Source organism: Pangasianodon hypophthalmus, chromosome 6, assembly GCF_027358585.1.
Source record: "Pangasianodon hypophthalmus isolate fPanHyp1 chromosome 6, fPanHyp1.pri, whole genome shotgun sequence".
NCBI lineage: Eukaryota > Metazoa > Chordata > Actinopteri > Siluriformes > Pangasiidae > Pangasianodon > Pangasianodon hypophthalmus.
The window spans coordinates 4239306-4253400 of NC_069715.1; the positions used below are offsets into that span (position 1 = coordinate 4239306).

Here is a 14095-nt window from a genome sequence, read left to right on the forward strand (position 1 = left end):
GTTGTATGATAGGGGACAGAGATGGCTGACGGGTGGGTATTGGCCAAGACCAAATTAAGCAGAAAAAGGGGTAAAATTACAAAACAAATAGATGGGCTGTACTAACACTAAAACTGATGTAACTCATTCACCACTACCAATAAGGTAAAGGTTCTTTGTTGTCATTTAACCAATAAATAATTAATATGTAAACTGTGTGACACTAAAAAATGAGTGATGGTTTCAAAAAAGTTGGAGGAGTTTGCAGATTGCTTCCCCAATCAAACAGGTTGCAAACAGTGCTATTTTGAGGAAACAACAACCTCTGGCTACAAAATCTGCAAAGGGCAACCTGAACTTATATTTAAACAATGGAACCTACAATAAATAATCACCATAAAAGACACAGTCATCATCCCAAGATTTATGTTTTTTATATTAGCTAAAGTAGGAGAGGTTGTGTTGTTTTCGTGGCAGGTGGGGCACACCTGCTTCTTATTTGTGAATGCTTATTTAGCATGCTGTTCTCTCTCTCTTTCTCACTTTCTCACTTACTATCTCAGTGGGGCCAAGGCATGTGTGTGTGTCAAGAAATGCGGATACTGGAGGCAGGCTTTGGTAAGTACAACTCGCTTTTCTTTTTTTCTCTCTCTTTTTTTTCCAGGGTGCTTTTCAGTGCTTCATTCAGTGACAGAAACCACACAAACACATACTCTACATGGCTCAGCTTTCTGGCAGCTTGGCTCGTTTCATGCACTCTCTGCTTTATTCTCTCCCTCTTCAACACACAAATTGAGCAAATAGGACCACATTAATTTGCTCATTCCCCCACACTCCCGCTGCAGACTCCCGCTAAACCATGCCCCCACTTTATAGGTATAAACTAACACATTCTGCATGATAGGGATTTTGGAGGCCTAAGGTCCTGCAGAGTTTCATGTTTTTCTCTCAACATGCTCTTAATGAGTTATACCCAGTGTGTCTGTAAGTAAAGTACAAAATAACAGTCCCTACACACTCAACCCATAGCCGTTAATTTAAGACCACATGATTGAATACACACACCCAAGCTTTGCTAACCAAAAGGGAGTTGACAACACAAGAATGAGAAGCATAAGATATGGTAACCACCCATGAAAGTCTCAAAGAGATGCAGTATATGGGTGTATGTTTGTGGACACCTGACCATCACACCCATTTGTGGGCTTTCTCCAAACAGTTGCCTCATAGTTGGAAGCGCACAATTGTACAGGACGTCTTTGTATGCTACAGCATTACAATTTCCCTTCACTTGAACTAAGAGGCCTAAACATGTTCCAGCATGACGATACCCCTGTGCACAAAGCAAGGTCCATGGAGACATGATTTGCAAAGGTTAGACTGGAAGAACTCATGTGGTCTGCACAGATCCCTGACCTCAACCCCATTGAACACCTTTGGGATGAATTGCAATGCTGAATGCCCACCAGGCCTTCTTACTCGACATCAGTGCCTGACCTCACTAATACTTTTGTGACTGTGGGGATATACCTGAGTATATATCTAAGTTCACATCTGACACCTGCTATTTACACTTTCCGATTGCTGCATGTTGAAGACCATGCATAACTTAGAAGTACTGTAATAGATTCTTTGGCATTATGGGGCCCATGATATGAGATGGGGGGTGGGGGATGATGGGCATGATCTTACAGCCTAAGTGTGCTATATCACAGTAGTGTTGCATGAGAGTAGCATGATACCTGCATAGCCTATGTGTACCTCTCTAGATAACAACCATTGTATGCCTGGACATTACATGGGCACACATGAAGGGGAGGAAAAGCCTCACTGAATCTGTACAGAAAAAAAAAAATTAGTTTCACTCAAACTTCACAAAAACACATAAGCTAACTGTGCTTGACCTTCAAGCTTCAGAGTTGAGATCCCCAGCTATACGTTACAGAACACACAAACACACACAAACATATTGACATCATCTTGTTTTGCTATGATCAATTAGAGACGACTACTTACATCCTTAGGTCCCTGATTGACATGAGTAAAAGAATTCCTTGTCAATGAATATTTATACTGTATGTAATAAATGTCCCATTCCAGATGAGTGAAGTTAGGACCTCATTATGGGTAGTAAAACAAGCTCTTGATGAACTCACACAGTTGAGTGACCCTGTTATACATCCAAGATTAAGGTTCCTGTGCCTGTAGCAAATTTTTCTGTGCTAGCTGGCCCCACATATTGAATTTCATTCTTTCTTTGTAACGGGCCCTCTTGCCAATTTTTGTGGGAAAGGTGAGGACTAAATGCCCCTTCTTTTCTATGTTTTTGTCCCTGGAATTGAAGAGTGATGGCACCAGCATTCCTGTATATACCTATGCACATACATCATTGTTGCACAACATGCTCTCTCTAATGCTTCACCTTGAATCAGGCTTGGATGGATTTGGTTGCAAACCTGAATCCAGCAAAGTGTCATATGTAACCTTTTGGATACTCACAGGTGTAAATGATACATGTACCCTTTGGATATACAGGTATATTATACATCCCCGATCTATCAGAGGAAGCCTGTAGCCTACTTACCTTATGTTGTGAACCAAAGCCATTGAGTCCTGTCTTGATCTCTGTGTATGACCCTTGTGTTTTCCCATTTGGATCTCCCCTTGGATTATGACACTGATATGTATATTTGTGTATCAAATTGTATATTAATCATTACAATAATAAATGTTCACCATATGATTACCAGCAAAAAAAAAAAAATGCAGTTTGCCTTCTGCCAGCAGAGCTTATCCTGAGAATGAAAAACATTGCTAGTTATGACATGCTAGTGACACGGGTAGCAGAAGCAGTCCCATAATTTGTATAAGATCAGGATCTTTGATGAAAGCACTAAATAGCTCTAAAGCATGTGGAAAACCCAAAGATGTGGAACACCTTGTGCTGCAACTGAACAGAAACAAGAATTCTAATTTATAACCATGATGTTTTTGCCTATGCTGCATATATGATTATAATTACATTTTAATGGAGGAAAAAGTAATCTTACTGACTGTGAACATTTGTAGATTTTTACATTTCTTTATGTTTAAATTGTTTCAGGTGTTCATTTTAGCCATTTTATTTCTTCAATTATATATACTGCATTTTTATTACACTGTTCTTGAATGTCCTAAAATCCAAATTGTGTGCAGGCTAATATCAGTTATTGTGTTGTCTACTAATGTTAATGAAATCATGACACCCTGGATGTTAAAGGCAATTGTAAGATATTTTAAGTACTTTTATTTCATAGCCACTCCTTCTAATTGCATCAAAACTGTTTTTAATTGCACTTCAAACTATGCTCACACAATAATAAGAAATGAAAGCAACTATCAAATATTACTTATTAAACAGACACTGTTATGCTCCAAAATTGATGACCAGTGCTCATAATGCCATGCAGATGAGTATGGAGTTATAAAAAAAGAGCTTCAGTATAGGGTTTTTGCTTGGCTCTAAAAATATTTTAAAAATAATCATGGTACATCCACAAGTCCTAACTGACCCAGTATACATAGGATTTGTATGACTGAGCCTAAGCTCCTTTGTATAATGATCTTTTCCTTCTGACTTTTCATATTTTTGTTGAATGAGGATGAATTAACCATTAGCCAAAGCAAACTAATGTGATCCTGGTATATAATGAAGGCAAAAACACTGAGTCTCTGTTGTGGAGTCCCAAACCACTTCATAATATTGCCTGGAAATGTAGCCCTGAAGGCCATTAACTCCAGTTTAGTTTTCCCCAGATCACAGGATATGCACAGGACAAACGAGATCCCAAATACTTTGTGGTGGACTTTGCAAGAACATCCAGACTGTTGTACAGTCACAGGTAGTGAACTGAAGGAGCACCATGAGACTGTGAAAAGCAGCATTAACCTCAGTTTGGAATGACTGGCTCTGTGGTTGGTAGGGTATCTAGGCTGATAATTGCTAAAAATAACAGCTGCTGTGTTACAGAGCAGGAACATTGACACAGATGTAATTCGCAATCCTATAATTCTTACATGGCCTATACCTTTAATCGTAGCAATCCTATAGTACTTCAGCAGATGAGAAATGTCTTCTGTGGCAAGAAATAGGAAAACATGTTAGAATCATATCTTATCACTAAAACAATGTTTTGTGTATGACTATTGCATGTATATGAATAGACAAAAAGTAACCTTTTTTGCATCTTGTGTTTTTGTAAGCATGCAAACAGTTTTCAGTTGTTTGGCTTTCATCCATTTGTTTCTTTGGTAAGCAGTTCATTTTACACAAAACTTTCTGTAGATACAAATTGAAACAATGATACAAATTCATGGATTCACAGATACATATATATATATATTTATTTACATGCATACATGCACACACACACACATTTTTTTCTCTATTGAGACAATGTAGATTCAAATTGATCAGAACTGTGATTTAATCATCTTTGATCAGTTTCATTTACATCTACAGTTTTTGTTACAACAGTCACCATTAATGAAAATAAACTATTACCCTGTATGATCACCAGGGAAATATTGACAGTCTATTAAACTCATATTTATTGTTAATTTTACCTTGTATTTGAGAAAGTCAGGTGACAGAGTGCAAGTGTAAGCACAGCTCTTTCTAGTCTTATTCACCACAGGGTTGATGCTGCCATGCACAGTGGACATGCGTGTCAAAGTGCAGCCAAGGAGCAGAGCAGCACATACACGTACAGAGGTAGACAGGGTTTTGAAGAACATGTTCTTCCAGGAAGCACTTTTTCTCTGGCAGCTTTCTTTTCTTCCTGACAGTTTCAGACTCAGTAAAAACTCGGTCAGACATGAAATTCCAGATGTCGTGAATCCAACTACTCCAATCAGCAAACAGTGCTCTGTCATGCAGTATAGTTTGATTGTAATCGTTATGCACCTTTCTCCAGTCAGAAAAATTCTGGTGCTCGACAACTGTGTGCAGTTTATCAGCCATGCTGTGAGCTGTAAGTTTTTGTTTCCCATAGCTCTTATGAAAATGGGACATACATGAAAATAGCATAAACAGACAAAGCCAGAAAGATGAAAACTCTGTGGAGAGGAAAAATATTGTCATTTTGTAACTTGCATGACAAAATGAGGATGAGGAATTTGGAATTGGAATATGATTTTTCTCTAATGTGAATATAAAAGATTCAGTTATAACAACACAAAATTAGCACTACAGTAGGCTAGAGTAATCATTCATTGCAAAATATTCTTGTAGCTTTTTAAATAGAATAATAGTTGTGAATTTATATAAAATACAAAGGTCAAGCAGACATCGTTTTATTTATTTATTTATTTTTTTAAGAATCTCTTTTTAAATAGAATAATACTTATGAGTTTATTCAAGTTTTGTTCTAATTAATGAGTAATATTAAACAATTTAGGTATATGAATCACTTCATTCTTTGCATTGTGAGAATTTAGAGAATTTATTGCTTCTTACCAGCTGTAAACACATGTTGGCTTTTACATAATCTGATGTGAGGTGGCTACTCAAAGCCTGACAGTTTTGGGAGGCAAATATACAAATACACAGCCATTGGTATTCTGAAAAGACACGGTAGAGAAATAGTATATTCACTTTCAGCACATCCACACAGAACACCTTATTATGTTCTGTTAGAGAGCACCTGAAAGGAGATAAGGCGTCAAATGCATTAATACAAAAATGTGAATTCAATCGCTGTATTGTATTATTTTATCCATTTTAGGTACATGCCAGAACTACTCATGTATAATATATTGTGACCATATAGACTATTTCATTAGATTATTTGCACCTCCATTTAAAGGGAAAATGCAAATAATTATAATATGCTATTCATACATTACAAGCATTATCTAGAATGGACAATAAAGCAAAATAGAAAATTATTTTTCTAGAAATATTTTCTAGAAATTTTACTCACCACCAATTTCTATTTCTGTATTCATTTTTACATAAGTTAAGGCCTTTGTCAACCAAAAGAGTTTTGTCCACTAAAATCCCATCGTGTGGATGTTCATAGCAAGAAGCTAGTGCTCTTAAGAGAAGAGCAAACAGAACCAGAGCAACCCCGCTCATCTCAGTCTGAGCTCACGTGAGGTTCCAGAGCAGAAGAGCATCCTGATTTTATTTCCTCTCCTCTGTGACCCAGGTGGAAAGGCCAGTTGACTTGTAACTTAATGATCCAAATTCTCAGAGGTAAACTTTACACCCACTAAAGATGGTGTACAACGTAGCCTTATTATTTTTGTTGTTGGATAAGCCCAGAAAACTGCCCCAGAGACTGTTATGTCCTATTATTTCTGCTAAATGTCTGGCCTAAAAGTCCAAGCCTGTCCGTTTTGTTTTGAAACAGAAAGAATAACTGTGCACAGTGTCATTTGTGGGTAAGAATGATATTGGATGTATGTTACATTTACCCAAAGTTTTTTCAACCAACTAAAATTGCAACACCACTCAAATAACCAGCAACCAGTGGCAAACTGTAATAATTCAGTGATGGGTGTTTGCATGTGTTTAAAAAAAAAGAGACATTTACATTTACTTTCTACAATCACCTAGTTGATGCTTGCTAAACTATTATTTTATCACTTGATTTCAAGATTTGCAGGCAGTAGGCATATTCAATTCACTGAAAATGGGAATCATATGGGGATAGCTACTTTTATATTACCCTTTTTTAGACAATTAGGGAAAAAGTGAGATGGTGGCCATACACAAAAGACACTTGCTTTGGGCAACAACCCCAAGTGAGTCAGACAACAGACCAGAGAAGGCATTCAAAAATAAATGCTCAAAGGCTTGAAAGAAGTGTCAAAGCCTGCATAGTAGCAGGTGTTTATTGCAATATTTCTTAAAAAAACAACATAATATATTTTCAAAAGTGTTTATTTTGCCAAGAATACTGTGAATGCTATATGTGACAGCTGCAAAGGGTCTGTATCTTTTCCAAACTAAAATGAATTAATAGCCTTAATATTGACAATTAAGTTTATCTAAGAGAAGCTGAGCTGACTGAATGAAATATCAGTTCATAAACTGGGAAGTCATCCCCATCTAACTGGCACAAAATACATTTGCAAGTAGAAAAGCTAAAAGGGCCTGCTAAAGTTATCAAAAAAAATCTGCCTTATAATGTTTATATAATAAATAAAAACCATCGTTTCCTTGCTCTGAGGCTGGGGGAGAGGCTCAAAAAGTAACCCTACCCAGAATGTAAAAAAAAAAACCCTCCATATTTTTATTTTATTTTATGAATACAAAGATGATGATTGTCATGTATTGTTTGTCATGGTCATGGTACTATGCACTTGTCATACATTAATTTATTTATTAGTTGAATTAATTATATGTCTTTACTTTTTATATTTTATATTTGTATTAAACAAGGTATTTTTGGCAGTCAGGGACCCCTTTAAGAATAATATAATTTCCATGGACTTCCTCTACACAGAGGTTCCATGGAAATTACCCCCTGTGTTGAGGGGGTCCATGGAAATTATATTACAGATAAAGAGGTCCCTTACAGCCAAAAGGCTCATTTAAATACATACAATAATATTCTGACTATTACTTGGAGCCACAAAGCTTTTTATTCCTGAAATTTCTGCCGACAAAACACAGTAGGTCCAAGTTGACATTTTTTATAGGCTACTTATTTTTGAGGTTTTGATTTAACTAATTCAGGTGAAGTGACTATACAAATGTGCTAATAACTCTAAAATGTCAATAATAAATATGATAACTTTAATAATGGTGGACTGTGATTTCCACCCCCTAACACACACACAAAAAAATAATAATAATAATACAAAAATACAAAAATAACCCTAGCAGCATGAATTAAAAATATTTCTAACAGTTTTTATACAGGGCAGAGTTCTTGAATTTCAAAATGGATGTGTGTTTTCTCTATTAAACATTATGTTGAGTACCTCTCTGGCCTTAGATGGACAACTTGGCATTTTATAATGAAAATGTAGGATAATGGAACAAATATGTCTTCTGTTGTTGAGCCTAAATACATAATGCGACTTTGGCACTGGGTCTCTTCTTTCGTGGCATCATTACCAGTCAGATGAGTTTGGGTTTGGGTACAGTACACAGAACAAAGGACAAAGTTGATTTTGACCACCATGTGGTGCCTGACCAGAAGAAGAATAAGAGCAACAGGAAGCTCAACTTGTAGTCAGTGCAACTAATAAATGTGCAAATACTATAATAATAATAATAATAATAATAATAATAATAATAATAATATGATGTATAATGATATGTATAAAAATATAAAACATAAAAAATGACCAAAAAAATGTCAGAATTATCCCCACAATTTGAGTCTTTGACATGACATCTCCACTTTAGTACATATATAGATATTACTTCCCTTGTTAAACAATATTCCATGTGGCAACTTGACCTATTTTGGAAACATTTGAATGAACTCATTAGTTGAGCAGTTAAATCATGTTTTGATATTTAATGCAATGGGAAAATGAAACTCACAACATATTTAATTAGGTCTCAATAGAAAAATCATATTTACAATTTCATTTGCCCCATATCCATTTTCTGTTTATAAAAGGCACTGTAAGTGGAAACATGATTTTTTTTTTTGTTGTTTGTTTCTTTTCATAATTGGTCCTGGTGGGGCTGGTCTGCACACATAACAGCAGGCAGCAGGCAGGCTCCTTTTCTGAACAGCCTTCTTTGTACCTAAGGGATGGCTTTCACAGCACACCTGCCACAAGAGCACCTGCCACATGAGTGTGTACAATAAACTGCAACGTGACATGTTTTCACATGTTTGTGGTGTTTTTGAAATGACAAGTCACCTGTGTGTTAAATATTTAATTAGGAATAATTAGGAATTGAGGTCAGATCAGAGGTTGAATGTAAAAATTCCTTTTGCATGTCCAAAAGACATTGTCTTTATTCATATCAAACTCCTGTCATTATGTCAGGGTGCATTACATTAGCATAAATTATTATTTTAAAATTTATCGGGTAATATCTTGCACAGTAATCACCTTTGCCTACAAATGAGCAGCACACATTCACCTTCATTCCTCTAAGCCTAATATGTTCTCAGAAATTCAGAAATCTCAGAAATTGGAAGCTGTTTTACAAAAGATGCATTTTTTTCATAAATCATTAGGGAAATTAATACAAAATGGTCCTATTAAAAGTAAAAAGTGCTGCAAAAGCTTATTTATTGGAGTTAATAACAGGGTACAGCTTTACACTTTCAGCTAAACTAGAACATGTGCTTTAAATAAGTTTGGAGCTAAGTTATTTAACAGATGCTTTCCCTATCACTTGCTTTTTAGTATTCTTCTCTGGTTTCAGTATAATTACATAACACTTTGGGAGAAATATGCAGAATAGTAAACCAAAACTAGAGGCTAAAATAGCAAATATCTCTACAGCTACAGTGAATTTTCCAGGAGAGCTGACATAAGCTGGAATAAAGGTGATCCAAACTGCACAGAATATGAGCATGCTGAATGTGATGAATTTGGCTTCATTGAAATTGTCAGGCAGCTTCCGGGCCAGAAAAGCCAAAATAAAACATAAAAGTGCCAAAAGTCCTATATACCCCAGCACGGCCCAGAAACCTATAGCTGAACCTACATTACATTCTAATATGATCTTTTCCTTGTAGTAGTTCATGTTCTTGTATGGGAAAGGAGGGGAAATTGTTAACCAAATCACACAAATAAGGACCTGTATAAGCGTGAATGCAAGAACACTGAGTTTTTGCTGTACCGGCCCAAACCATTTCATGATGTTACTGCCTGGAAGTGTAGCCCTGAAGGCCATTAACACCACTACTGTTTTTCCCAGAACACAGGAGATGCAGAGGACGAACGTGATGCCAAATACTGTGTGGCGCAGCATACAGGACCATTCAGAGGGCCGTCCAATGAAAGTTAGTGAACAAAGGAAACACAGAGTCAGGGAGAAGAGCAACAGGAAGCTTAGTTCTGAATTATTTGCTTTAACAATTGGTGTGTCCTTGTATATAAAGAAAATTACAGCAATGGCGATGGTGAAAGACACTCCTAACAAAGAAAACAACACAAGAATGGTTCCCATTATTTCCTCAAATGACAGGAATTCCACCAGCTTTAAGACACAGTTATCTTTCTTGTCATTAGACCACAGTTCAGGTGGACACTTGAAGCAAGTAACAGAATCTAAAGAAAAAGAAAATAGATATAAACATAGCTATAATGGTAACCATTCTATTATGGTTATAGACCTGGTTTCCTCCATATAAAACTTATGCCATTTAGTCCTTCTTTTTTGTGCATTAATTAAACAAAATATTCTTCATTATACCTGTTGTATTACTGATTTCCCCCTCTGCACATGGTATACAATCATAGCAGCAGATCGGTCTTCCTTTCTGCACAGCCTTCCTGGTGCCGGGGAAACACCTCTCACTGCACACAGAGACTGGCACCTGAAAACAGCAATTTCTTGTATTTATTTATTGATCGTATACTGTTATATATTTATTGTATATAATCTGTTGATATTGCATTGTTGTTTTGTACCTGCAGTTTCCTGTGGGCCCAGGCTATACTGATGTTGTTAAATGACAGCTGAAGGTGTGTTTGTAAAGAAGCATCATAGAAGCCTACTTTAACAAACACTGTTTTACCATCCTTGCCTTGCTGCCAGTTAAGCAAATCATACCTCGCTGCTGGGTCTCCATTCTCATCGAAGAATACATCCTCTCCTGTGGTAGTGGTGAAATGGAGTTTCTTCATCTCATTGAGAACCTAAATGAAGCATTATGACCTATTCAGTGACATACAGTTATGTATTTATTCATTTGTTTATTTATTAAGTTTTTGTTTAACCAGACTATATCTTTACACTTACATGCCATGGTTGATGGTTATCTGCTAGGTTTGTGCACATAATAGCACCTTCTTGTCCACTGTCCCCCTTTGAACAGCCATAACTGTTATGCAGGGCATAAGCCACAGCATACACAGCCTTGTATACATTATTTGCAATTTGTAACTCTGAAACATCTGTATACTGGTTCTGCACTTCACTGAGTTTTTCATTGCCTTTGCACATTTCTTTGACCTCACCATTTTCTCTTGTGGGTAGTTTGCATTCAAAAATTGTCTCCCACAACTCTTTGTAAAGATCTACATCAGAACCTGGATTAAGCTTAGTCAGAAATTCCCGTAGGCCATTGATTTGAGCTTTTGGGATAGCAAACCCCATGGATCCTTTCAGAATAGGCTGCCACTCAGCAGTAGCGATGGTCATGTCAGAGATCCAGGATTCACTTCCAATCCACTGAAACCCAGTGATGTTCTGCAAGGCGATTTCCTTTAGAAGAGCCTCCATATCAGAGTATGAGATAAAAGCTACAATAACTTTGGAGGTTGCAGTCTTAATGATCTCAACTATTCTTAGAATCTTTTCTCTTGAGTCTGTCCTAAAGAATGCCTCTGAAAATTCAACACAAACTCCCTCTTCTTTGGCTGCACTAATAAAGGTGTTCATACCATTGTTCCCATAGTCATTATCACTGCATAGGGCCCCTACCCATGTCCAGCCAAAATGCCTGACCAACTTAGCCAAAGCTCTGCTCTGGTAGTAATCACTGGGAACAGTTCTGAAAAAAGATGGGTGTTTCTTTTTGTTGCTTAGGCATGCACATGTTGCAAAGTGACTGATCTGTAATATATACATTTTGTTATTAACAAACAAAAAATAAAAAAGAAACTATAGACTGTAACATTCTATGAAATTGTATCTCATTTTACTTTATAACAATCAATAGAAATGGTAAATACATTCATTTCAGTATTAAATGATTTAGTGTTGAGATAATGTAATTTTTTTTATATTTTCACAGTTGTTTTTCACTAGATAGATAGATAGATAGATAAATAGATAGATAGATAGATAGATAGATAGATAGATAGATAGATAGATGATTTACCACAGGTATGTGTAAAGGTCCCATGGTAGCAGAGATGGCAATTGTTGGGGTGGATGATGTTTCTGCTATGATAGCTTGAACTGTTTCAGGATTGGAGCAAGACATTAAAGTTGTATTTTCTCCATGGCCATTAACTAAGGACAAGGAGGCTCTTATGGCCATTTCTACTGATCCACAGGAATCATAGATTTTATAACCCAGTTTGACACCAGGGAGAACATCAGTTCTGTTGTTGATTTCCTCAATGGCAAATACCATTGTTTGTGCATTTTGAAATTCTCGGAGGCTCAAACTACAGTTAATAAAATAAGTAAGTAAGTACGTAAGCAACTAAGCAAGTAAACAAACAAACAAACAAACAAAAACCAAATGTATTTTATGTCAATGCTATTAAAAGTCGTAAGGAATTTACATGATTTTTTATGTCTAAATCTTATCACATTTGTTATGAATATAATTCCACATTTTATAATTCAGCTTATGAAATTAAACCACTTTCCAACCACAAACATGTTAACCTTTTCTTTTGTCAGTCCTTTTTGTATTTTTTCCCCCTAGCTCACCTCTTGCAATTGAATTGCTGTGGCCCTGATGTGAAGGCATGTACTGGCTGTTCCCAGCTGTTGTGAAAGGAGAATATTCCACCAATCATTACATCCCCATCTCTGCTGAGCTGAGGAGGGTTGAGCAGCCCACTTAAGCTGCACGGAGGATCAGCACTTCTTACCACAGTGAACAGAAGCCATGTGAGGAGGAAACTCATTGTCACCCTTCAGAAAACATCTAGGCCTCAGGGCTTTTATATAACCATTTTGGCTCTCAAATTGACTAGAACCAGGGGGGAGGGCTTTAATTGTGCAGTTGCATTATCACATTAGGTTGGGTTGCTTATTAAAGAAGCATACATTTGTAGTATATTGCATTGTTGCACATATTTATTTAATTTGGTGTCTACAGTAATGTGTACAAATTAAATATTCTTGTAAAATTGGTATATTTATTATAGCCAAATCAACAGTAAACACCAATATACCAGTAATTGGATAGTGATATTTGTTGTTTCAGCTCTGATTCTAACATATTGCATCATTAATGTTGCATAGAAACAAGAACATGACTTGAGCAGAAGTCATGCCACACTACCAAATCTGTGTGTGATACATGAAGCCACTGTACTATATATAAAATAATGTGATTTGAGTGCAAATTCTGAATCAGGTTTAGTAATTTTCTATTTTAAAAAAAAACTGAAAGAAATTAATCAAACACTGAAAAACAGATGGTAACAATTTACTGTAAGGTCCACAGATATTAATACTTATTAAATGATGTCATAATGATGAATTATTCTCTGCACTGATCCTAATTGCATCAGGAAATAATGGAGTGTATACATTAATAGACAACTAAATCAAATGAATATGAACAGCCATTATTTAATAATACTAACAGTCACTAACAGACAGCTGCGTCATATATGAATAGCCATTACTTAATAATATTAAGAGTTAACATTTTATTAACTCATTTTATTCGTTACTAATATGGCTTCCGGGGAGGGCATGGTGGTTGGGGGTTTGAATCCTTGTCTGCCCTGTGTGAGCGGAGTTTGCATGTTCTCCTATTGCTTCGGGGGTTTCCTCCAGGTATTCCAGTTTCCTCCCCCACTCCAAAGACATGCATTGTAGACTAATTGGCACTTCCAAATTGTCCATAGTGTGTGAATGTGTGTGCGATTGTGCCTTGCAATGGGTTGGCACCCCGTCCAGGGTGTCCACCACCTTGTGCCTCGAGTCCCCTGGGATGGGCTCCAGGTTAGCCCGTGCCCCTATGTAGGATAAGCAATACAGAGAATGGATGGATGGAACATGACTTCCCATGTTAATGACTGATCAAATAGTAAAAGAATAATTTCATGGTGAGGGAAAGAGTTTGCAGCTAATTAACACTACTTTCTGTTTCTCACCATTGCCAGTGTTTATGTTTTGTTGAGAGGGCTGCCAGTGCCCACTTCTTGTTCACTTCTACAGTTTCTGGTCAGATTTGACAGGAGAGCAGCTAAAGAGGAAATGTGAGGTGCACGTTTCCCATAATGCCCT

The 14095-nt window shown here is 36.6% G+C and overlaps 2 protein-coding genes across 3 annotated transcripts; both read right to left on the bottom strand.

Annotated features, from left to right (window-relative positions):
* Positions 1-3285: 3285 nt before the first annotated feature.
* On the bottom strand, positions 3286-6097 carry LOC117597529 (uncharacterized). 2 transcript variants are annotated; one of them, XM_034305058.2, is made up of 5 exons: positions 5943-6097; positions 5477-5580; positions 4585-5076; positions 4195-4297; positions 3286-4094 (listed from the first exon to the last, which is right to left on the bottom strand). In XM_034305058.2, exons 1-5 carry the CDS (start codon positions 5965-5967, stop codon positions 3502-3504), a joined length of 1317 nt encoding a protein of 438 aa, XP_034160949.1. In that variant the 5' UTR covers positions 5968-6097; the 3' UTR covers positions 3286-3501. The 2 variants fall into 2 exon arrangements, 1 of the variants encoding a protein (XP_034160949.1); XR_008301943.1 differs by lacking the exons at positions 3286-4094; positions 4195-4297 and having other exon boundaries at positions 4400-5076; positions 5477-5663.
* A 3108-nt stretch (positions 6098-9205) lies between these two features.
* On the bottom strand, positions 9206-12771 carry LOC113534615 (extracellular calcium-sensing receptor-like). Its single transcript, XM_026927535.3, has 6 exons — positions 12560-12771; positions 11997-12288; positions 10913-11728; positions 10582-10809; positions 10364-10487; positions 9206-10218 (listed from the first exon to the last, which is right to left on the bottom strand). The coding sequence occupies exons 1-6, from the start codon at positions 12757-12759 to the stop codon at positions 9311-9313; spliced, it is 2568 nt and encodes an 855-aa protein (XP_026783336.2). The 5' UTR covers positions 12760-12771; the 3' UTR covers positions 9206-9310.
* Between the last annotated feature and the right edge of the window lie 1324 nt (positions 12772-14095).

Bases quoted from the DNA above. Each gene is read 5' to 3' on its own strand.
- LOC117597529 (XM_034305058.2), bottom strand. From the start codon at position 5,967: ATGAATACAGAAATAGAAATTGGTG. The intron at 5,581-5,942 runs GTGAGTAAAATT...GTGTCTTTTCAG, and splicing joins TACAGAAATAGAAATTGGTG to AATACCAATGGCTGTGTATT. The intron at 4,298-4,584 runs GTAAAATTAACA...TTGTATCTACAG, and splicing joins CTGACTTTCTCAAATACAAG to AAAGTTTTGTGTAAAATGAA.
- LOC113534615 (XM_026927535.3), bottom strand. From the start codon at position 12,759: ATGAGTTTCCTCCTCACATGGCTTCTGTTCACTGTGGTAAGAAGTGCT. The intron at 11,729-11,996 runs GTAAATCATCTA...TATATATTACAG, and splicing joins GACCTTTACACATACCTGTG to ATCAGTCACTTTGCAACATG. The intron at 10,219-10,363 runs GTATAATGAAGA...CTTTTTCTTTAG, and splicing joins GGAAATCAGTAATACAACAG to ATTCTGTTACTTGCTTCAAG.